General features: G+C 42.4%; 1 protein-coding gene and 1 pseudogene across 1 annotated transcript; both read right to left on the reverse strand.

Annotated features, from left to right (window-relative positions):
• Positions 1 to 1,146: 1,146 nt before the first annotated feature.
• Positions 1,147 to 9,652, reverse strand: LOC128097043 (putative E3 ubiquitin-protein ligase UBR7; annotated as a pseudogene).
• A 12,008-nt stretch (positions 9,653 to 21,660) lies between these two features.
• Cga (glycoprotein hormones, alpha polypeptide) lies at positions 21,661 to 24,474 on the reverse strand. Its single transcript, XM_052718419.1, has 3 exons — positions 24,375 to 24,474; positions 23,197 to 23,381; positions 21,661 to 21,931 (listed from the first exon to the last, which is right to left on the reverse strand). Exons 1-3 carry the CDS (start codon positions 24,472 to 24,474, stop codon positions 21,854 to 21,856), a joined length of 363 nt encoding a protein of 120 aa, XP_052574379.1. The 3' UTR covers positions 21,661 to 21,853.
• Between the last annotated feature and the right edge of the window lie 342 nt (positions 24,475 to 24,816).

Raw genomic sequence — 24,816 nt, forward strand, 5'->3', positions numbered from 1 at the left:
CATGTTTGTAATAATGTGTGTACATGTGCATATTTATTTGTGTGTTTATATGTGTATATTTATATGTCCATGTGTATTGCCTGTGTCTAATTGTGCATGTTAATATGTGTGTACATCTTTATATTTAGGTATGTGTACATGTGTGTATTTTTGTGTGTGCTCATGTGTATATCTATATCTGTGTAGATGTGTTTTTATGTGTTTATTTGTATATTTAAGTGTGTGTACATGTGTTATAATTATGATGTACATATATATATTTAGGTGTGTATACATATATATATTTATGTGCATGTACATGTGAATACTTCTGTGTACATACATATATTTACATAGGGGTGAATTTTAATATTTGTGTGTATAAACATGTATGTTTATATGTGTTTACATATATATATTTATTTTTATATACATGCATCTATGTGTTTTTGTACATGTGTATTTTATGTGTGTACATCTGTGTGTTTGTGTGTATACATGTGTATATTTTTGTGTATACATGTGTATACTTGTGTATGTGCATGTGTATAATGTATGTGCACATATGTATAACTGTGTGTATATATTTATATATCTGTTTATATGTATATTTACATTTGTATGTATGGTGTTTGGTGACTTTTCCTAATGGTAACCTAATGTGTTGTGAGCACAGCAAAGTAAGGTAGATGGAGTTACAATGCTCAGCATGTTGGAGTGGTTACATGTGTTTCACCACATATGCTCACTCTGTGAAGAGTCTATCTGAACACAACCTCAGCAGAAGAGAAAGAGATTTGTAATAAGAAGCCGTTTTACATTTATCCAACTTTCCTATCTTTGCTGCTTGCTATATTAGTCTCCTATTAAGATTTTTTAAAATATTCCAAATTAAAATTTGTTTTTATAATTTTTGGGGTCAGAATGCCAAAATGAACTTAACAGACTAAAATTAAGGTGTTGGCAAGGCCGGTTACTTCCGGAATACGCGTGTGGAACCTACATCCTTGCGTTTCCAGCTTCTGCAGCTGCTCAGATTCCTTGACCTTGGCCTCACACTATGTCATGTTTTCTTCCCTTCTTCTCTCCTCATTTCTCCTTCTCACTCTTGGGCCTTTTTGCCTTTCTCTATAAAGACTTCTACGATCACATTAGGGTCTACCAGGATCACCCAGAATCATCTTCCACTTCAAGATTCTTCATTCCACCTGCAAAAGAGACGTGTTATGAGGAGTTAGTGATGGAAAGACGCTAAGAGCATCTTACTGTTTTTGCAGAACCAGGTTTGGTTTCCAGCTCCCACATGGCAACTCACAGTTGTCTGTAACTACAGTTCTGGAGCATCTAACACCCTCTTCTGGTGTCTGTGGGCACAGAGCACGCATGTGGTGCACATAAACACACGCCGGCAGACACTCATATACCCCAAATAAAATAAAATCTTAAAAAAATATAAGTTTGTAAGATTGAGGTGATCAAACTTTGCTTCTTGTTGGTTGAAAGAAATAAGAGCAAAATTAAAAATAAAAATAGAAAACACACCTCTGTAATGACATAGACTTTAGTGTTCAGAGATAAGAATCTCCTGTGAGAGGAGGGAGAAGGAGAAGGAGAGCTGCTGAAGACGGGGTTAACTTATCATCCCATCAACAAAGCAACAGTAAAGCAACTAAACTGTGCGCTTTTCTGAGGTGCACGCTCAGCCATAAGAAAATCACACAAGTAAAAAATCAAAGGAACGATGAACTCATGATTCACAGCGATGGCTGTTGAGTGGCCAGAGGTGATGGCGGATGGGGAGACAATGATTAGTGCACAGTGCTGTGGGACTTCCGGCTTCTGTTGGGGGTTGTGGGATCCAGCCCCAGTGCTGCCGTGAGCTGTAAGCGCCTTGTCCCTCACTTGTGGCTTCATCCAACTTCCCTAGAAGCTGGAACTAGACTGATCAGCTTCCCTTTTCCAAGGGGAGGGACAGCTTTCAGCAGCGGCAATAGTACTGATTTATGTATTAAACTATTTAACGAGATAAGGGTAGGACTATGTCACCCAGGCTGATCTGGAACCTTTGCACTCAAGTGATTCTCTTCTTCCCACCTCTGAAGTTCCAGGGCTATGGATGTGTATCACTGAGCCTAGCCTTGTTAAATTTACTTATGAAATGATAAATAATACAATTGGTTTAGAAGCTAGAGTGACTGAGAGATGCAGTGGAGATTACAAGTCGAAATACTTGGGAGGCAGAGGTAGGTGGATCTCTGTGAGTTTGAGGCCAGCCTGGTCTACAGAGCGAGTCCAGGACAGCCAGGGATATACAGAGAAACCCTGTTTAAAAAAAAAAGGAAACATATGTTGGGAAACCTGAACTCCCTCTGCTCTGAAGAAGAACAAGTATTTTGTTTTAGACATGCTGTAACAAAAGATATCCCATTTTGTAACAAAGATCAAGCTTCAGATGCTGAGCTGTCAGCAAGGAATAAGACACACCTTGAACTCACAATATTTCAGGGGTGAACATATGTAACGTGTCAGTGTGAGATACAGGTTCTTTGGAGTTCAGTGAGTGATTTTAGGACAGTGAGGTGAGGTGGATGAAAGCCATGAGCATGGGGGGCGGGGAATGGCAAGGACTAAGACAAAGTCTTGCTGATTTTACAACCCTGTAGGTAACTCCATCAGCCGCCGGCGCCATCAGCTTTAGTCCTTCCTTGAACATGGAGGAGAACTATCCCAACAAGGTTCCAAACATGCTTGATCCTGGCCATTCACTATGGCTTTGAGATCTCCTTTAACTGACATTGACTCCATGCCTCAGGCACCAGAAGCTCCTTTCTGAAGGCACTTGAATTATGTGGGCAGTGTAGTTTTTAATTTTACTTTTATGTGAATGAATGTTTTGCTTGCATGTATGTATGTGTGCTACAAGAATGCTTAGTTCCCAACTCCACAGGAGGGAGTCAGATCCATTATTTGGTGCTACAGAAGGTGGTGAGCCTCCATGTTGGTGCTGGAAACTGAAACTGGGTCTTCTGTAAGAGCAGCAATCAATGGTCTTAACCACTGAGACATCACTCTAGCCCCAATAATGAAATCTTAACACACACAAAAAAAAATGGGCTGGAGTAAAACATACTTAATCGATATAAAAATCATATAATATGATTTGACATCAATTCTCCCCAAACCAAACCCTAACCCCTCCCACCCAAAGCCTAATCTTAATCCTCTAACTCTAACCGTAACCCTGAATCTCTCTAAAGCTAACCCTAGCCCCAACACCAAGCCCTAAGCACAACTCTAACCACAACCATGTAGGTAGTTCCATCAGTCATTCATAGTCAGCCTCATTCTTTGTTTAACCCTAGCACTTACCCTAACCCTAAACCCAAACCCTAATCTCTAATCCTAATCCTAACACTAACCCCTAACCCTAACCTTCGAACTCTAACTCTAACCCTAAGCTTAACCATAACCCTTAACACCTAACTCTTAGCAACCCTAACCCTAGGATTTTGTTAAACATGCAAAGTAAACCAGTTTGGATGTAGTAAATGTTTAAATTGCCCAAATACTTTCAGGTTAATGACTGTCACACATGAAGCCACATCTCCTTTTTGGAAACCTTGTTTCTTGTGTGTGTGTGTGTGTGTGTGTGTGTGTGTGTGTGTGTGTGTGCGCGCGCGCGTGCGCACGCGCCATAGTAACCATGGGAGTTTGTATTTGAGGTCAGTAGTTCTATGTGCTGCTTTTGGATCAACTTTCTCCGCCTTTGCAAGACCCTCTTCTCCTCCTGAGTCTCAGTAGATTAACCTGCAGGCTTTTGCAAACAAGAGAGCTCAAAACAGTGAGTGACCAATCCACCATGTGTAGTTTCCTAGCTGATCCAGTAAAGCTCCTTCTGACCCAGGAATGGAATATGAACGTTGCATTTTCCCATGAGGCCACTGCAGGTCATGTGGTGTTCCCCCTGACACCTCCACACTTTGGGGTGGGAGGGAACAAGTGTCTCTTTCCTTCAGAGTCATTATCATCCATTGCTCATATTCTCCCTAAGGGACAAGCTTGGCAAGGTCACCAAAGAAATAGCTGAAAAATAAAAAATTATGAATTTGAGGTGTGTCTGGAAACAACAGCCAAATGATAATAAATCAACAATTTCAGATATAACAAAAACCAAGACAAACAAAACAGAAACAAAAATGCCTTCCAAGTTCCAAAAGCATCAAAATACTGAAAACAAGCAAAGCAGATCAAAAATGCCTTTGGAGATTGTAGCTAGAGTTTTCTTGCCTGGCCCACAGTCAGGACAAATCTCTCTCACCTGCCAGTCCCTCACCTGCCAGTCCCACAGACGCTCAGACCCGACCAAATAAACACAGAGACTTATATTGGTTACAAACTGTATGGCCGTGGCAGGCTTCTTGCTAACTGTTCTTACAGCTTAAATTAATCCATTTCCATTAATCTATACCTTGCCACATGGCTCATGGCTTACCGGCATCTTCACATGCTATTTCTCATCGTGGCGGCTGGCAGTGTCTCTCTGACTCAGCCTTCCACTTCCCAGCTTTATTCTCCTCCTTGTCCCGCCTACACTTCCTGCCTAGCCAATGGCCAATCAGTGTTTTATTTATTGACTAATCAGCAACACATTTGACATACAGAACATCCCACAGCTGGAGATCTGCAAAGCAAGCACACAAACAACTCCAAATGTCTAGACTAAAATGTTTTCAAAGACAACACACCAGATACTTGAAACCAAATACTTTGAAAGCAGACCAAAACATTATTTATCTGGGTAGGGTCCTTGTTAAGCAGCTCAGAATAAACAAACGGACAGCTCACCAAACCCAGAGAAGTATGAACCCCTCCAAAGGAACTCATCAACACTCCATCTGAGGAAACAACATCAGATGGTCCAGACTCAGCAGGATCCATTTCTGGCTTCCACGCTGGTGATTCTGCCTGTGAAAAGTGGACGGTCCTGTAAGTCCCATGTTGTGGCATCATAATTGTAGACACAGAAAGCACATTTCTACTGTAACAGGCCCCCAGATCTTAACACAACTGACACCGTGATGAAGTACCATTCAGGCCATAAAACTCAGCACATAGCACCACCTGCTAAGACAAAAAACAAAGGCCTAATCCATCAACGTCCATAGTCGTGGGAAAGTCTCTAAATGTACCAACCTTGCTTTTTTGGCTTTGTAGTTCTGCTTCTGGCTAACTGTTCTTGTTAACGGAAGTGTGTCAGCCCGGAACATGATGTTCATGCTTAAAAGCTCATCTTGAGAAAGGTTCAGGGCTACACAGGGATCCTGAACAACCAGTGTAGTCGCCATCCAGCTATTAAAGACTTTCTATTGGCTTAAACCCACGTCTGAGCAGTCTTCTCTGGTGGCTTACCCCCCACTCCACCCCTTTAAGATAAGCATTCATCTTAAAGGAAGTAAGAGCTGGTTTATTCTGGAGCCATTCTGAGTGACCATGGCTGAGGAACACGGATTCCATGTTCCCACATTCACTTGTCTAAGAGAGGGGCTCCCTATTTTTCCTGGAAAGGCACTGAACCAAAAGTCAGAAACCTAATTTGTAGTTGTTGCCTACAATGACCACAAGGTGGCACAACCGCCCCCAACATGAGAAGGAGGCTAATGAAGCAAGGCAAGTTCCATGGTTTCCTTAATTCTCTCCCCTCTCCCCTCTCCCCTCTCCTCCCTCCCCTCTCTCCCTCTCCCCTCTCCCCCTCTCCCTTCTCCCCCCTCTCCCTCTCCCTCTCCCTCTTTCTCTCTTCTTTCTCTCTTTCCTTCTGTCTGTCTGCCTGTCTTCTTTTTTGGTTCCCTAATTTTTCTTTACTTTTTGTAATTTTTAGGCAACCCCTCTACTAGAGTGACACCTTGTCTCAAGGGGAAAAAAAGATAAAAATAGCGCATTTTAAACACCACACTGGAGGCCTGACATGGAGGCCAGTCACTGACCTTGAAGGAAAATGATGTTCCTCCCCTAAGGTTGGTTGGTTCTCATCCTGGGAGAAGCTGCCACAAATTGTCAATTTGTAATAGGTTTTATCTGGATTTTACAGAAACCTGATCGAAGTATGTAAGTCCAATAATAATTTCTACAAAGATGTAGAATTTCACTTGAAATTCACCATACAGTACCAGAATTCCTTAAAAGCAACTAGCATCACAATTTTGTTTTGCATAAAATATACATTAATATCAGCTGCCACATATTGGCCCAAACCATCTCTACAAGAAGAGACGGCCCAATACAGACAGGAAGAAAACCAGCTGTGGACAGGTACAAACAGAGGTTTTCTGGTTAATACGGAGGAGAGTCTTTCTCAGACAAGCCCTTCAGCACCGGGCACTTCGGCTTCTGCTGTTGCTAACACTACTGCGAGCCGTGGCTCTGACCTGTCACAGACAGACAGGAACTTTTGGGTCGTTAAGTCAGACATTTGAGAAGATAAAAACTTTGAGGACATGCTGGCACACCGAAAGTGAAGCTCTCAAGTTCAAATACCCTCAGACTTGGAAGATCCCCAAGCTGTAAGTTTTTAACTGAGCCCTCTCCAGGAGGCCAGCTCAGTGCACGCGTGCGTGCGCGCGCGCGCGCGCGCGCGCACACACACACACACACACACACACACACACACACACACACACACAAATATGCACCGTAACATGTGGCTTAAAATGCCTTTAATATACCTCACAGTGTATTACAGAAGGCCTTGTTTCTCTGGAGGGTGCAACTTAGGACTCTGTGAATCAAAAGATGTTTTCCACATAGACTGAGGGAGCTTCAAAGAGATTTCACACCATCTGAGAGACTTCCCTCAAATCTGGGGTTTTATACACGATTCTATGAAGATCTTCAGATTTCCATCTGTAGGGGAGTGGTTGTGCACACTGTTTACACAAAAACTCAACACATGTGAAGCTGAAGGCTTTGTCTGAAATCTTCAGTCTCTCTTCCAGGGCAGTATCACTGCCCCACTCACCACCACTAAGACTAGTCATTAATCTCTGCCTTCAGCACAGATTCAAGGGGAACAATAATTTACTGGGGTTCCAATAACATTTGCCTAAGAGAACGATATCCAATTAGGTTCCTTTTTAATCCAGGCTTATACATATTCCTGATAATGTAAGAAACCAGAGGACTCTGTAAAGCACCCACATGTCACAGGGTAGGATCTGGTTATTTTTAGGCAGCAGCAAAGGGACTCAGATATGGGTAGGGTCCCCGGAGACCCTGGGTCCATTACAGAACTAACACTGACATTTGAGCCAGAAGTAAAATTTCACTTGAAATTTATCAACGAAATTCAGAACAAAGGCTTGCTTCCTCAATCCTGCCATGAGTCAACCTCCCTGCCTATGACAGACATCAACTCCAGAACCCCAGTCCTGGTACTCCGAAGGTAAGTCAGGAGAAAAGTTCCTAAATCCCTTCTAAGCCGTGATCGAACCTCAGAAAGCAGTGGGAGGACTCACACAGCAGGCCTGAGGAGGCTTTGACCCAAGGCACTGTGATAATGGGGAGCAGAGGGTATGGGCTCCCCCCCCCCAACCCCATAGAGGCTCCGCTGACAGGAAGAGAACCTGAAAGACACGGAGGACCCAGAAGGCAACAGCCCTGTGGACACACATCTGGGAGTCATGGAAAAAACTGCTAAAAAAGAAAGCAATTTGCTTTCTCAAGATCAAATCAAACTTCTTAAAAATATAAGCAAAAACCCCCTGGGTATCCTGGACAGGAGATGTGACGTCTACGAGTGTGGTGTATTTAGCTGAGTTATCAAGGATGCTTACCGAGAGACCAGCATAAACACCGAGGCAACTGTGGAGGAGAAGAGAGCTTGAGATCACAGGAGGACGGAAAGGGAACCAAGTGTGACACAGGTCTCTTGCAGAACAGTGGCATTTTTGTGGCCCTGAATGAGGAAGTGTCGCGCTCCACTCTAGCGACCGATACTTCAGCCCACACTCTCCTTCTCTTTTTTGATTGAAACTCTTCAAAGAACTGCCGGATGTCCTCTCTCGTAACAACCATGCCTTCACCAGCAAGTCTCTTCAGATAGTCTTCAAGTTCAGTCTTCAAGTCATTGTATTCCCAAATGAGCTGCTCTTGATGGAGTCTGTCCAAGCTGCTAAGGGTGTCCGTTAAAGGGTCCCTTCTGTCATTGCCTGGTCACTCTTGCCTTTGTTCTCAAACGCCAAACTGTATCTTTCCTATTCGCCTGTCAGAACTGTATCTTATCCATCTAGCTCTCCACACATTTTCTTAGTCTTGGCAGGTGCAAGAGCTGCTGCGCCATTGAGCGGCCAGTAGGTGGCAGCATGTTTCTTTACAAACTGCTTAGCTTGTGAGCTTCCGGCTCCTGAAGGTTCATTCAGTTTTGGTGTTTTCATACTTATCCACTGTCTAGAGGCCAGACTCAGAACTAGCTGGTACAGGACTCGCTCTTCTGCCCAGCTTTAACTTCCTTGCCAGCATTTCTTCCGTATTCTGGAACATCCTCTTTGAGGATGTTATCTTGGTGACTCCATTTTCAGGCTTGATAAGCCCTTGATCGCCCATCCTGTCAACACTGAGCAGCAGCCCATCATCTTTAGCAGATATGCGTGTGACTGCCAAGTGGCCAGCGTAAGCACAAAAGACAGAAGAGCATTTCACACAAGCCTGGCACACCAACTCTTGGAAATCCTCGCTCTCGGGAAATGGCGCTGAGCTGCCTGCCACGGAACCAGTCTTCACAGACCACACGCTGAATGATCTCATCTAGAACCTCATCTCAAGACTAGGATAAGGTCTCTTAGAAATGCAGGATAACCCCACAAAGTAGTCATTGTACTTACTGCAAGAATTTAACTTTGATTTGGGGGGAAATTATTTGCATTGCAAATTTAACTTGCTGTTTACGCAATCACAATGAAAATTTCTTTTTGTGTATAGTTCAAGTAGTTTATGACTTCCACGGCGTTCATTAACTGCAAGCTAGACATCCTGCTGGGTCGTCTCCCTCTGACATGCAGGCACCACAGACATACAGTGCTTGTCTCTTCACTGAGCTCAGTGATACCATTGGATTGTCGCTGGAGAGCACAACGGAGCGACCATCACCCGATGACTGGAAGAAGAAGAAGGGATTAATGTGGCCTTATGGTCTAAGAGGCTCCAGTCCAATGTGACGGGGAAGGCATGGCAGAAGAAGATGTTTCCATCTGGGTGGATCAGGAATCAACTTCTTTCTTCTTTTTCTTAGCGCCCTAATTTTTCTTTACAATGTATACTTTCTGTAATTTTTAGGCAAGCCTTCTACAGAGTGACACCCTAGCCCCCCCAAAAAAGATAATAATAATGGCAAATTTTAAACACCACACTAGAGGTCTGATATGGAGGAAAGTCACTGACCTTGAAGGAAAATGATGTTCCTCCATTATGATTGGTTGGTTTTCATCTTGGGAGAGGCTGCCACAAATTGTTAATTTTAAATAACACCAAAAAAATGGCTTAATATATCATCTTTACTGTAATTAAATGCTTTTCGAAAACATAATATACTGTTTCAGGATCTGTAAACTAGGAAGATCGTAACTGTCATGACTTCCAGGATGTCCTTGATGCTGATACCTGGACATACACTGTTCTTGTACATCGCACAATTAGGATCTGTACGAGTGCTAGTAAAAAAATTCCTAGCCTGTGTAGCTAACAGCATTCCAGGGAATGGTAGGTTAGGTTGACCAGTATTTCCTACTAAGTCATGGCTTAGAGACTCCATAAATACATTTAGTTCAATTTAGTTGTTTTTTGTTTTTGTTTTTGTTTTCTTGAGACAGGGTCTTACTATATAGACCAGGCTGGCTTATAAGACCTACCCTACTCCCTCGTGTTGGGATTAAAGGCATGCAGCACAACACCTGGCATGCATTTGATTTTAAGTTCAAGAAAGTCCTCTAATTGAAAACAAATTAAAACACATTCGAAATCAGTGAATTTTGTACAGACCTACAAACATATTTTTATACATACAGACATACTTTAAAATAAAGGGAATAAAGTTTATTTCAGAGGTAGTATTGAACAAAATTAAAGCTGCATGCATTTGTAGCATAACTCAACATCCTCAATGATGGTGACAGAATATGACAGATGCTCTTGACTTCCTGTGCTCTGACAAGTCAGCACATCTAAACTATTGTAAAGAATTGATATGGTGCTGTGTGACAAGATGTTTCCAGGGGAGATGCAACACACACATCTACTTACCCTAGATGCGGAGCCCACTATGGACCAGAGTAAATACCAGCAAAGTTCAGCGTGGTAAACCATGAGTTCTATTGGAGTGACTCATGAAGTGGCTGTCCCCTCTTATAACAGGACTGACCCTAACAGGGCCAGTTTTGGGTTGTTTTTTTTTTTTAATTTTTTTCCAGGGGCCAGTTTGTCAAGACCTTTGCCCGATAATACCACACCATCCTATGTTGACTCATGTATGGCTTCAATCAGACCCTCAGGAAGTACGTCCAGTCTGGTAGCCAATCAGGTTCCTACCCGACTGCAAGCAGGAACTGTTCTTGCTATTTTCATTCAGACAGACCCCTGACACAGCAGACAGACCCTGACACAGCAGACAGACAGACCCATGACACAGCAGACAGACAGACCCCTGACACAGCAGACAGACAGACCCCTGACACAGCAGACAGACAGACCCTGACACAGCAGACAGACAGACCCTGACACAGCAGACAGACCCTGACACAGCAGACAGACAGACCCTGACACAGCAGACAGACAGACCCCTGACACAGCAGACAGACAGACCCTGACACAGCAGACAGACAGACCCCTAACACAGCAGACAGACCCTGACACAGCAGACAGATAGGCCCCTGACACAGCAGACAGACAGACCCCTGACACAGCAGACAGACAGACCCTGACACAGCAGACAGACAGACCCCTAACACAGCAGACAGACCCTGACACAGCAACCACTGTTGCTGACCAGATGTCATGAGCCAATCATAAAATGATTCCTGTACCAGTAAGAGTCTATACCCGATCACTTCAAAGTCCACTTAACCACACCTGGAATTCCCCTAATCCTGCATAAAAGGAGCCTGCGAGCTTCTCTCTGGGTCACCGTTCACCACTTTGTCAGATGGTTTGACCCCAGCCTGCTGGAATTTTTTTTTATTAAACACTCCTGTTGATGGCATATGTGACTGGTGGTCTTTTATGGGACTTCTCACGGGCCCTAACAACTCACAGGCATATGGGTGAGGGGTTACTTATAGAAGCAGAAATGACTCAAAGACAGTTACATCACCAGAGCCTACTCCAGCATGGGTGACAGCCCACAAAAGCTGGGAGCCCCGAGTGCACTACACAGCCTGCAGACAGCTCAGTAAGTAGTAGAGTGTCCTTTCTAACGACTCTTCCAGGCAGCTCTGCTGGCTTCTGCTTCTTCAGGGAGACTGGTCTAGTCCAAGTCTTTGCAGCTTGGCTTGCCCGAGAGTGACTCTTAGCAGCTTTATTGCTTATTCTAGGGGTGGGGAGCTAGCAAATCTGGTTAGTTTCAGGGACTTCCTGAAGCTATTTTGAGTGGTTTACTTTCCTGCTTAAGGGGCTTCCCTGCCAGATGGAATGTTTCAACCTCCAAGGAAACTGTTACACAATGTATGCTTAGATTTACCATTACTGTTTTGGTTATTATGTTTCCATAAGTTTTTTTTTTACTTCATTGTCAATATCATGCAACTATACACCATCAGCCTGATAAGTCTGTGTTCAATTTACTTCAGCCCCTGGAGTGCAAGGAGGGGATGGTGACATCCTATCTTTCTTGTAACTTAAAAAAGAAAACATAGGGTCTCACTATGTAGCCTGGAGCTCAATATGTGGATCAGGCTGTCCTCAAACTCACTCTAAGGTCCTAGAATTATACATCAGCCTATCTAGCTGTTGTTGGCTTACTGCTCAGTCTATTTGCCTTCAAGTGTACTCAATATTTAATGGGTTCCATTGACTTACGTGTTTTTAAATTGTTTTACATGGGGTCACACTATGTAGCCCTGGCTGGCTTAGAACCTGATATGTAGGCAGCTGGTTCAACTAAGTTCTGTTTTGCACAGACTCTCAAGATCACACATATGATAAGTGGCCCCACCCTTCTTTACCAAACCCTGCATAGTCCCTAAATGCTGGAGTTGGACTCTAAGATATGGGTATCCGACTTTGCTTTTTTTGAAGACTAACTGTGTGTGTGTGTGTGTGTGTGTGTGTATGTGTGTGTGTGTGTGTGTGTGTGTGTGTGTGTGTGTGTGTAGGATATCGAGAGAGAGAGAGAGAGAGAGAGAGAGAGAGAGAGAGAGAGAGAGAGAGAGAGAGAGAGAACATGTTGGACCCTCTGGAGCTGGAATTACAGATCTTACAGGGGAGAACCAAATCAAGCAGTTTGTTCTCTGCCCTGTCCATGCTTACTGTGACATACATACCATACCCTCTACCCACTAAAAAAGCAAATAAGCTGGGTGTAGTGGCACACACCTTTAACTACAGCACTTGGGAGGCAGAGGCAGGCAGATCTCTGTGAGTTTGAGGCCAGCCTGGTCTACAAAGTGAGTTCCAGGATAACTAGCACTGTTACACATAGAAAACTTGTCTCCAAAAAAAGAAAGAAGGAAGGAAAGAAAGGAAGGAAGGAAGGAAGGAAGGAAGGAAGGAAGGAAGGAAGGAAGGAAGGAAGGAAGAAAGGAAAGAAAAGACAAAAGAAAAATGCAAAAAAAGGCACACACAATAAAATTTAAAAACCATTGCTGGATTTTTAAAAAACAAGACAGAAGAGTCATAGTGGGAGACAGGTGAGCAAGGGACAGTCAAGTTCAAGAACTAAAATTGAATTGGCATGGTTCTACAATGAAGTCCAGAGCCCCACTATGCCAAAGACTGTGGAACTGGTCTAAGTGTCTAGACACACTAGAGCATTTCCAATCAATAACAGAAACACAGGAAGTGTGTTTTGTTTTGTTTTTGTTTTTTGAGGAAGGGTTTATCTAACCATGGTTGGCCTGGAACTTGCTATGTAGTCCAGTCTGGCTTTGAACTCACCAGTGTGCCTCCAGAGTGATGGAATTAAAGACATACACCACTGCTCTTGGCTTACTTAGTAAGTGTTTCTTATATTAAATTGTGGACATAAACCAATAACCAATATAGAAGAAAATAAGGGTCATTGGCATCTTCATAGCATATATAATAAACTTCAGAAGATCAAACATTTACATGTGGAAAAATTCAGGCAATGGAATGTTTTCTGAGTCAGCTGGGGGGATCAGTTTTGTGATGCTAGGGAGATGGCTCAGGCTTAAGAGCCCTGGCTTCTCTTCCGGAGGACCTGAATTCAGCTTCAGCACCTACCTGGCAGCTGACAGTAGCCTATAACTCTAGTTTCAGAGTATCCAATGACCTCTTCTGACCTCCGTGAGCACTGCAAACGTGTAGTAGAGAGAAGACACAGGCAAACCCAAACACACACAAAAGAAAACTAAATGATCTTTCCCCCCATTTTCCCTTTTATTAAAAATAGATTCTGTTCTCATACAATATGTCCTGATTTTAGTTTCCCCTCCCTCTACTCCTCCCATCTCCCCTCCCCGCCAGATCCACTCCCTTTCTGTCTCTCATTAGAAAAGAACAGCCTTCTAAGAGACAACAATCAAACATGACAAAATAAAATATAAGATAAAAAAAAGCATCACATCAGGCTGGACAAGGCAACCCAACAGAAAGAAAAGAGCCTCAAGAGCAGCCACAGAGACCCACTCATTCACACACTCAGGAGTCCATTAAAATACCAAGCTGAAAACTATAATCAGAGGACCTGGTGCAGACCCTTGAGGCCCTATGCTGGCTGCTTCAGTCTCTGAGTTCACATGTGCTATTGGGGGATTTATTAAGGCAACTCCATGTAGTTAGAAAGGAGGTTTATTTTGGGGGGTAACTTACAGCTAGTAAAGAGATTGGTTACAGGATCGGGGAGAGGTGAGGAGCAGTCCAGCTGGGTTCTCTGGAGAACTCCGCTAGGTCTCCCATCCAGCATCCAGGATCACCAGGAAGCAAGAGAGGCGGCACATCTGGATCTCAGGACTTAAGGAGATCTGGATCTCGGCCCTGCCTCAGGGGCAGGTCATAGGTAGTCATGACAGTTACTGGAAGCGTCACTGGAGGTAGTACTTCCAGGTCAAAGCTGGAACAGCTACCCACTACAATGTGCCTTGCTCAGTTGATTCAGAGGGTCATGTTCTCCTGGTGTCCTCCATCCCCTCTGCCTCTTACCCTCTTTCCACCTCCTCTTCCATGAGGTTCCCTAAGCTCTGAGGGGAGGGATTTGATCAAGACATCCCATTTAGACTCTCGCTCACCACATAATGTCTGGCTGTGGGTCTTTGTATTTGTTTCCATCTGCTGCCAGAAAGTCTCTCTGATGATGACTGAATAAGGCACTGATCTATGAGTATAGCAGAAATCATTAGGAGTCATTTTATTGATATATGTTTTATAGCAGTAGTGTTGGTTTTATCCTTGGTCTCTGGACTTGTCTTTGGTTCTTGGTCACCCAAGCAGTGTTGGGTATGGGTTCTGTCTCATGGAGTGGACCTTAAGTCAAATCAGACACTGACTGTCTACTCCTACACATTCTGTGCCACCATTGCCCTAGCATATCTCGCAGGCAGAACAGATTGTAAGGTAAAGGTTTTGTGACTGGCTTGGTGTATATGTTTCTCCTTTGATAGCATGCCAAATACCTTCCAATAACAAAGACACTAGAATATAGGGGTGAAGATTCCAGCTCAACTTCTCTATGTTCACTGAGTAATTGGGTGTTGTCCTCAGCAATACAGCCCAGCTGTCAGTTTGAAGAGAACAACCCATTGTCTTAGCAACAACCTGGATTTTGGGGGGATTTCCATGGGACTTCCTTGGTCAACAACTCAATTGGATGCAACCTAGTCCCACTACTGGAAGACTTGTTTGGTGACAAGAGGTAGCCAGTTAAGACTCCATAGCCCCTATTATTAGGAGACTTCATTAGGATCACCTTCATATATTTTAGGAAGTTTCCACTGTACTAGGTTTCCATATCATCCCTCAAACGTCCCTCAATTCCAGCTGTCTCTCCCTGAATTCTTTCCATCAACCCTATCTCTTCTACCCCTCCCCACCTGATCCTGTGGTTCTTGTTGCTCCTCTGCCCCCAGTCCACCCATAAAATCTGTTTTATTTCCCCCTCCCAGGGAGATCCATGTGTTCCCCCTTCCTATATACCTAAACTCTCTAGGTCTATGGATTGTGGCTTGGTTATCATTTATTCAATGGCTAATATTCACTTACAAGTGAATACATACCATGTTTGTCTTTCTGGGTCTGGGTTACCTCATTCAGGATGATTTTTTTCTAGTTCCATCCATTTACTTGCAAATTTCATGATATCATTTTTTAAACAGCTGAGTAATACTCCATTGTATGAATGTACTGCATTTACTTCATCCATTCTTCAATTGAGGGACATCTAGGTTGTTTCCAGTTTCTGGCTATTGAGAATAGAGCAGCAGTGAACATGATTGAGCAAGTGTACTTGTGGCAGGACAGAGTGTCCTTTGGGTACATGCCCAAGAGTGATATAACTGTGTCTTGAGGTAGAATGATTTCCATTTTTCCAAGAAACTGCCATGTTGATTTCTATAGTGGCTGTACAAGTTTGCACTCCCACTAGCAATGGAGAAGTGTTCTTATTCCACATCTTTGCCAGCATGAACTGTCACTTGCTTTATTGATCTTGGCCATTCTGACAGGTGTAAGATGGAATCTTAATGTAATTTTGATTTGCATTTCCCTGGTAGATAAGGAAATTGAATATTTCTTTAAGTGTTTCTAGCCATTTGAGGTTCTGCTATTGGCAATTCTTTTTAGATCTGTACCCCATTTTTAGTTGGATTATTTGGTTTTCTGATAATCGAGTTTCTTGAGTTCTTTATATATTTTGGATATTAGTCCTCTATTGGATGTGGAGTTGCTCAAAATCTTTCCCCATTCTATAGGCTGCCACTTTGTTCAAATGATGGTGTCCTTTGCCTTACAGAAGCTTTTCAGTTTCATGAAGTCCCATTTATTAATTGTTGACCTTAATGCTTATGCTAATGGTGTTTTGTTCAGAAAGTCTTCTCCTGTGCCAATGAGTTCAAGGCTATTCCCACACTTTCTCTTCTATTAGGTCCAGTGTATCTGGTTTTATGTTGAGGTCTTTAATCCACTTAGACTTGACTTTTGTACAGCATGATAAGTATTGATCTATTTGCATTCTTCTACATGCAGACATCCAGCTTGACCAGCACCATTTATTGAAGAAGCTGTCTTTTCCCTTGTGTATTTGTGGCTTCCTTATTAAAAATTAGGTATCTGTAGGTGTATGGATTTATGTCTGGGCCTTTGATTCAGTTTCATTGATCAACATGTCTATTTTTATGCCAATACCATGTAGTTTTTATTACTATAGCTCTGTAATAAAACCTGATAGATATGTGTCCAATGCCACTCTTCTTCTATATGTGAGACTCCAGTTTTCCCAGTACATTTTGTCTAAAATGTGGTCTTTTCTCTGGTATGTATGGTGAGTACTTGTACATACAAGGTTGAGGTTGTATTTGATGTTGGGGATGGGGTTAGATTTGGGGTTATCATTGGGTATGGGGTTGGGATGGGAGTTGATTATGGGGTGGGGTAGGACTTGGGAATGGGCTTGGGATTGTGCTTCAGGATAGGGTTAGAGTTGTGGTTGAAGTAAGGTTTGGAGTTATCATTGGGGTTGTTATTAGGGTTTCATTTGGTGTTGGGTTTTGAGTTTTTGGTTAGTGTTGTGGTTGGGTTGCAGTTGGGTTTGGTGTTTGTGTTTGTTGGGTTGGTGTTAGGGCTGGGAGTTGGGGTTGAATTTGGGTTTGATGTGGGATGGAAGTAGTATTGGAGGTTGTGGTTGGGGATGGAAATGGCCAGGTATGGGATGGAGTTTAGGGATGTGGTCTGATATGGGCTTGGTATTCTAGTTGGGTTGGGGTCAGGGTTAGAGCAGGGTTGGGATGGTGTTGGAATTAGGATTGGGGTTTGGTTTGGAATTGATATTAAATTTGGTGTTGGGTTTGAGGTTGTGGTGTTGTGGATGGGTATGGGGTTTGGATTCAGAGTGGGCATGGTGAATAAGGTTGGGTTTTGAGGTTGGGGGTGTGTGGATGAGGTTTGGGTTTGGGGTAGGGGGGGGTTGTAGATGGGGTTGGGGTTTGGAGTAGAGGTTGGTGCTACGGATGGGGTTGGGGTTTGAGGTAGGGGTGGCGTTGGGGTTTAGGATAGCGGACAGGGTTTGTGGATGTGAATGGGGTTTGGTTTTGGGGTTGGGAATGTGGGTGGGATTGGGGCTTGGGGTAGCAATTGGGGTTGTGTATGTGAATGGGGTTGGTGTTTGGGGTTTGGAATGTGGATGGGGTTTGGGATAAGGGTAGGGGTTATGGATATGAATGGGGTTGGGGTTTGGGGTTGGAAATGTGGATGGGATTGGGGTTTAGCATAAGGGTGGTAGTTGTGAATGGGCTTGGGGTTTGGATTAGGGGTGGGAATTGAAGATGGGGTTTGGGGTTGGGGATGTGGATGGGGTTAGGTTTTGGGTCAGGGTGTGTATTGTAGATGGGGTTGGGGTTAGGGTTAGAATTGTGCTTGGTTTGGGGATGGGGTTGGGAGTAGAAGTGGAGATGTCCTGGGGGTTAAAATTGGTGTTGTTAAGTATGCTGGATAATTTTATGTCAACTTAAAACAGACTAGAGTCATCTGAGAGGAAAGAACCTCAGTTGAGAAAATAATAGTGTTTAATAGGTAGTACCATTCCTGGGCTGATTGGTGATCCTAAATTCTACTAGAAAGCAGGCTGAGCAAGTCACGAGGAGCAAGCCAGTAAGCAGCATTCCTCCATGGCCTCTGCATCAGTTCCTGCCTCCAGGTTCCTGACCTGTGTGAGTTCCTGCCCTCACTGCTTTGATGAACTGTTCTATGGAACTGTAAATGAAATAAATCCTTTCCTCTCCAAGTTGCTTTTGGTCACGGTATTTCATCACAGCAATAGTAACCCTAATTAAGACATTAGGTTTGGAGTTGTGGTTGTGGTTAGGATTATGGTGGTGGTTGGGTTTGAGTTTGAGTTTGGGGGTTAGGGTTGAGGTTAGGGTTAGGATTGGAGTTATGTTTGGGGTGGAGCTTGGGTTGGTGTTGGGCTGGGTATAGATTTGGTTTGGTGTTGGGGCAGTATTAAAGTAGAGATTGGGGTTGGGGTCAGGATGGATACTGGGGTTGGATTTGGGATTTAGATTGGGTTTGGGTGGGTATTAGGGTAGACATTAAGTTGCAGTTGGGGTTGGAGTTAGGTTTGGGAAGTTAAAGCAGGAGTTGGGGTTTGAGTTTGATTTGCTGTAGAAGTGGGTTGGGTTGAGGATGGGCATTGTGTATGGGTTAGCATGAAATGGGGACTTGGTTGGTGTTGGTGTTGGAGCTGGGTTGGGGAATGGGGTCAGGTTGAGGAAAGGGTTTGAGTTGGGATGGGATTGGGTTCTGGTTATTGTTCGAGTAGAAGTTTGGGTTGGAGTTAAAATTGAGGTTTGTGTTTGAGGTGTGATTGCTGTTGGGGTGGGGTTTCAGGTTAGAGTGAGTGTTGGGGTTGGAGTTGATGTTGGAGAAGGGTTTGGAATTGGGATTGAGTTTAGAGTTGGGGTTGGATCAGAATGGGTTTGATCTTGGGGTTGGGTGTGGCTGACTCCAGAAGTGATGGCCAGGGATACAATAAAAATGAAATGTGATCACCTCATCTACAAGAGAGAAAAGTATCTAAAGAAGACTTATTTATTCCTCTCTGAATTCAGTTAATCATGTGTTTATTTCAGAGTGGGACCATATTTATTACTCAGTACTATGTTACTGTTCTTCTTTCTATGTTAAAATGATTAAATAAGTCACTGTATTTTACTTTCTTGACATAATTGACATTCATGATTGAATTATATATCTAATCTATCTTGTGATTTGTTTAATATTTCATGTAAAAGTACATTATTTAATTTTAATTATTAAAGAATATCATAATCCTGCTACAAGCATCCCAAAATGTCAAAGGTTTTTCTAGTTCATGAAACAAGTTCCCAAGACTTCTTTCACCAGGAAGTAGTTTGTGCCAGTCTATAGGTTTCTTACAGATTATTTTCCAGAGGCTACCCAGAATGTTGCATAGTTGAGGCTTTCATACATTTCCAGCCTGTTTCCCACATATGGCTACCTTCACTTTGGATACTTCATACTACTGAGCAGTACTGACTAGAATAAAAGGAAGAGGAGAGGAAGGAACTGCAGGAGAGACTTGGTTGATTCACATGTCCGCATAAGCACACTGACCACCCATCATGGACGCACACGAACACTAGCCAGCCCACCTGTTGTTTTTGTTTTTCCTTGTCTTGGCCAAGGTCAGCCCCTCCTCCTACCACAGTTTGTGTCTCTCTTCTCCAGACACAAACCCTGTCTGTGACTTGCCCCAGAGCAAGGTCTGTCTATGTCGTATACCACTCTACCTGGCACCGGGGATCAGTCTGGCAGTGATGTTTCATCCTAATAGTTTCTAGGTCAATTTGTCTGATCTGGATGATCTTGGGGATGTCCCTTTGTCCCATTACAATTTTAGCATCCTTCCAATTACCTCTGTAACACAGGATGATCTCAGGCTAATAAGGACACTCCAGTCAAGGTTGTGTCTGTAGTTTTCTTCTTCTTCTTATCTCTCCAAATAAGTTATCAAACCTATGCACAGTGCATACTCTATGACTGATTATCTGCTAAACTTTTGAATGAACCAGTGATCAACATCACTATTCTCTTGGATTAAGGAGTACTTACTTACTTTTCCAAACTTTGTGTTTTATAAAATTCTATATCTCTGAATCTTCATCTAAACTTTGTGTTTTATAAAATTCTGTATCTCTCAGTCTTCATGCTCAAAGTATCAATACTTGCTGAGTGTTCAATAAATGTACAATAGGGGAAACAACTAATGAACAAAACAAGTAGCGTAAGCTAGGCATGTCTATAATCCTATTGATCAGGAGTTTGAAGCAAAAGGATAGTTGCACATTCAAGGCTAGTTTGGGATACATAGTAAAGTCTAGGCCAGCCTGAGCTATAGAATGAGAGCCTACCAAAACAAAACAACTAATCTTTGTGTGTAGTTTCATGTGTCTTAAAAAGTACACACATCTATTTTAACTTTTACTATGACATCTGAAATGTTTACTAATTTGCTAAGGAACTGGTTGGTCACTCAGAGATAAAATGATATATTTGTGATAGTTGAGATTTATATTTATTTATTTATTTTGCTTTTTTGTTGTTGTTGTTTTTGAGGCAGGGTCTCATGGGATCCAAGCTAACCTTGAACTCCGATGCCTTCACCTACCAAGTACCAACATATAACTGAGATTAGATGCATATTCCACCATGATCAGCTTGAAATTAAGTTTTGAAAACCTTATCTGTGGTAGGTATTTTTTTAAAAGAAATTTCAAGTCTGTGTTTTAAAATTTTAGGTTCTTTTAGGAACAGAGATTCGGAGCAGCTTTGATTTCAACCATGGCTAATATGACGTTATGAATCTCCTGTTGTCCTCACAGTAAGGATCACTGTAGACATAAAAGCTCGAAGAATATGACTGTGATGCCTCACAGAACCATGAAGAAATTCATTGGATTTGTCTGTTTGTGTTGAGGGTTGAACCCAAGACTGTGCATGCTAGGCAAGAGCTCCACTATGGAGCTATGTCCTTGGTCTGTGGAGCATTTCTCTGGAACTGAGTCAAAGTGCTTGTACTGCTCCTCCCCCCATGAGTGCTCCTTGGCCAGCTTACGTTTGTCATTTATTCATGCAGTCAAACTTGCTTGAATATGTGACACAAAAATCTGGTTTTCTGGAATTTTAGAGCAGTGTTAGTGTATCTGAGGACACTGACGCCCTGTTCCCAACCACCATTCAGCCATAGCCTGACTAACAAAGACTAATTCCATTCAGGGAGGCATAAAGCATGTACATAGAAAATTCATGCTTACAGAGATTTTTGCCTTTCCCCATCCCTGGAGAAGTATACTTTTTGTTTATCGATTGTACATTGTTACTAGTGAAAACATTTCAACTCAAATATCCACAGTGTATGCATATTTACTTATAATTCATATGCATGTATAATCATAATGATTTATCTGTATTTTGATACAATATTTTAAAATAGAGATGTAAAGGGGACATAAACATGAGTAAAAATAGAATTTTCATACCTTTTTCTCCCACCCCAGAGAATTATCTAAGAAATAGCCTACTAGCTGACAGAATGGACAGCTTGCTTCCAGAAGACTAGATGGAAGCAAGGCTATCCAATGTCAAGTCACTAAGTGTATGTGGTCCCATATCAACACCTTGGATCATTCCTTGTGATAAATCTTGTCAAAAGTAAATAGCTTTAGTTTTAAAGATGGTGACAAAACTCTGTGATTGATGATTTAAAAGGCTTTATTTCTGATGGAACCAACTTTTATGATCGTGCTAAATACTATCTTTTTCCCTAACAAAAGGAGACTGCTGATGACACTGAAGTGTGAGGGGGATGGAGTAAAGCTGCAGTGTACGACTGGAGCACGCCAAGAGCCTGGTAAGGAAGGAGGCGGGGTCACACAGTGCCGTCCCACAGACCAGCAGTCACCAGCACAGCCCTTCGCTGCCCAGTCTAAGACTTGTGATAGTAACAAGTACTGCAGTGGCACTCCGTGTGGTTTTCCACTCTGGCATTTCCCATCACTGTGGCCTGAAGGGGACAAGGAACAGGTAGGTAGGTAGACAGACAAACTTGCGAAATGTTAAATGGAATAGTAGCCTGCATAACTTAGTAATGTCTGGTGCATTTACATTTTCACTTTCCGGGGATATATTCATTCTACAGTTCAATTCATATTGCAACATGAGCTACGCTCTTTTCAACCTGCTTTTTGTTTAGCTCTGTCCTCTCTCTCTCTCCCCCATTTTTTAAATTTTTATTTCAGCATTTCTTAGGCATGCACTCAGCCATTGAACTATATCCTCCACTCCTAAAAAATACCTATTTATTTGATTCCCTGCCCCAACACGCACATACACATTCCTTATGAGTCAAACCTCAGAGATTCACACATCTCACATATGTCCCCCAGGTTGCTGGGATTTTGTTTGTTTGTTTTGTTTTTACTTTTGTTGCTGTTGTTTTGAGACATCATCATATTATGCTAACCTAGAACTCACTGTGAAGACCAAGTGGGCCTTTCCTCTTCTATATATATATATATAGTGTGTGTGTGTGTGTGTGTGTGTGTGTGTGTGTGTGTGTGTGTGTGTTGGGGTGGGGGGTGAGGGCAATTTAAAGGATCTGTTCTCTCCTTCCATCATTTGGGTCCCAGGATCTGACTCAGATCGTTACTCTTGTCGACAGATGCCTTTCACACTGATCCATCTCACCAGTTCCAGCCAGGTAGGCTGAGAATGCATAGGATCTTCTCGACGCTAGTTCCTGAATGACGAGACTACAGGAACGCACCACTACACCCACAAGCTGTACTTACTTTCAGAGGATATTAATCACACATGTGTATGGAGTACAGTTTGGCCGTGTGATACATGCACACAAAGGATGATGATCAAGTCAGGGTGGCTGTGTTTTCGTTCCTCTAACATATTGGAACATTTCTTTGTGCTTTCAACTTTTGAACCCTGCTCTTCTAGTTCTCTACAGTCTGTATAACTAACTGTGGTGACCTGTCAACACCTAGCTGGAGTGTAAAACCCGAGAACTTGCTTCCCGATGTTACGCTATCACTAACCCCTTAGGCACCCCTCACTGGTGCGTAAGACTGTGGCAGCTGCTCTTCGGTCTGCTTCTGTGTCATCGACACTTTCCATTTAGCTTATTCTTTTAATTAAAGAGGGAAAGTGAGGATGTGGCCTGTACAAAGGACTAATAAATACAGGTCACTAGACTACCTGGACATTAAACCCTGGGTGTGCAAACTGCCCCTGGATGGACTGTTAGGAAGCTCTCACCTTAGTAAATGCTTTGGCCACACAGCATGTGGCCTCCGAGGTGATGTTCTTTGGAACCAGCATTGTCTTCTTGGACCTTGCTGGAGTGGGGTATGCCCTGGAGAAGCAGCAGCCCATGCACTGGTAGATGGGGGCGCCCAGCTTGGAGAAGTATTTATTTTCCTTTAGTTTACATTCTGGACAACCTAGCCAGCAAAAGAGGGAAGGAGGAAATTACCGAGACAGAATTCAACAGCAAACTAACTCTTTCCTGAGCACAATATGACAAATACTTTTTTGTATTGGCAATAAAAAAGGAAATAAATATTTTTGTCTATGTATTAATCTTCACATATACTATCTCTTTATAATGACTATAGCCACATTCACAGAGAAACCATTTTTGCATATCTGCATGGGGGTTTGTTATAGTGGTTTCTCATTCTCTAAGCACAGATTATCCCAATGCTAATAGTATGCTTAGAGAGAACACAAAGGCTTGACAGATATAAATGCCACATTCATTTGGAAGGAGAAGTTTTCCGGAGGCAATTCTGCTATTGTTTATTCCCCACAGAAACTCCAAATGTTGACAGAAAAAAAAATATCAAAATTAAGAAAGCTTGATGAGTTAAGATAGCTTGATAATACAAAAGACATCTGTGCTTGGAATTTGAGATTCAAATATTACCATTTAATAAGAGAAAAACCATAACAAATAATAATAGTTCACAATTTCAGAGCTGGTGGGATTATGTCAGGTTCTCTGGGAGATATGTCAAACAATATAGCAAAACAAATGTAACGTACAAAACTGATTTTTGTTTCCCTCACTTGTTAATGAAAATTCATCTGCAAAAGCAATGTTAAAATTTTCTGAAATCTGGAAGAAATATGAAAAAAAATTGAGCTGAGTAAGGATGATTTTTCTCCTTGTAAAACTCAGATGTGGAACAATAAAGAATGTGCTTCAGATGAACATGTTTAGGATGCTATTAAAATGAATATGGAATATAACATTTTCACTGTATGCTTTCTGAACCTAATTTAATTTTATGTTCACAGTCTACAAGTGCCTAGATATGTACCCAGGAGTGGATATTTATCACATGTGAAAGGTGGTAGAAATTAATTGATTATTGATGTGCATCTAGAAATATGTTTTCCTTTTTATTGTAAGCCTGAGCTTGGTCACATACCCTGAATAACAAAGTCTCCATCAGGAAGAGAATGAAGAATATTCAGGAACATGGACAACACTACCAGAATGGCAGCAGCATATTTTCTGTAGTAATCCATCATTCTCCTGCAAAGCACACATTAGAAAAGCATAAAAATAATAGCAGTCTAATCTTAGCTTACCAGGCATAACACAAACCCTGTAGTTTCAGTATGATTCTTCTTTTAAATGATGATGCTGGCTTTGGGCATGCTAAGTAACTGCTCTACTCCTTAGCTATATCCCTAGCACCAACAACCAGCATGTTTAACATTATTGCTCATAATTGTCAATGTCTTGCCCCCTCTGCTTTCAACATATCCTAAAGCCATGTAAATAAAAGCACCCCATCCCTTTAGGAAAGAGGTAGGGCACTGGATCTCCCTATTTCTGACATAAGCAATTAGCACATAACAACTCTC

Source organism: Peromyscus californicus, unplaced genomic scaffold (assembly GCF_007827085.1).
Source record: "Peromyscus californicus insignis strain IS unplaced genomic scaffold, ASM782708v3 Scaffold_5__1_contigs__length_169319896, whole genome shotgun sequence".
NCBI classification, from domain to species: Eukaryota; Metazoa; Chordata; class Mammalia; order Rodentia; family Cricetidae; genus Peromyscus; species Peromyscus californicus.

Coding starts and splice junctions, on each gene's coding strand:
- Cga (XM_052718419.1), bottom strand. CDS start 24,474: ATGGATTACTACAGAAAATATGCTGCTGCCATTCTGGTAGTGTTGTCC. Junction 23,382..24,374: donor TGGAGACTTTGTTATTCAGG/GTATGTGACCAA, acceptor TTTGCTGGCTAG/GTTGTCCAGAATGTAAACTA. Junction 21,932..23,196: donor TGGCCAAAGCATTTACTAAG/GTGAGAGCTTCC, acceptor TGTCCCCTTCAG/GCCACAGTGATGGGAAATGC.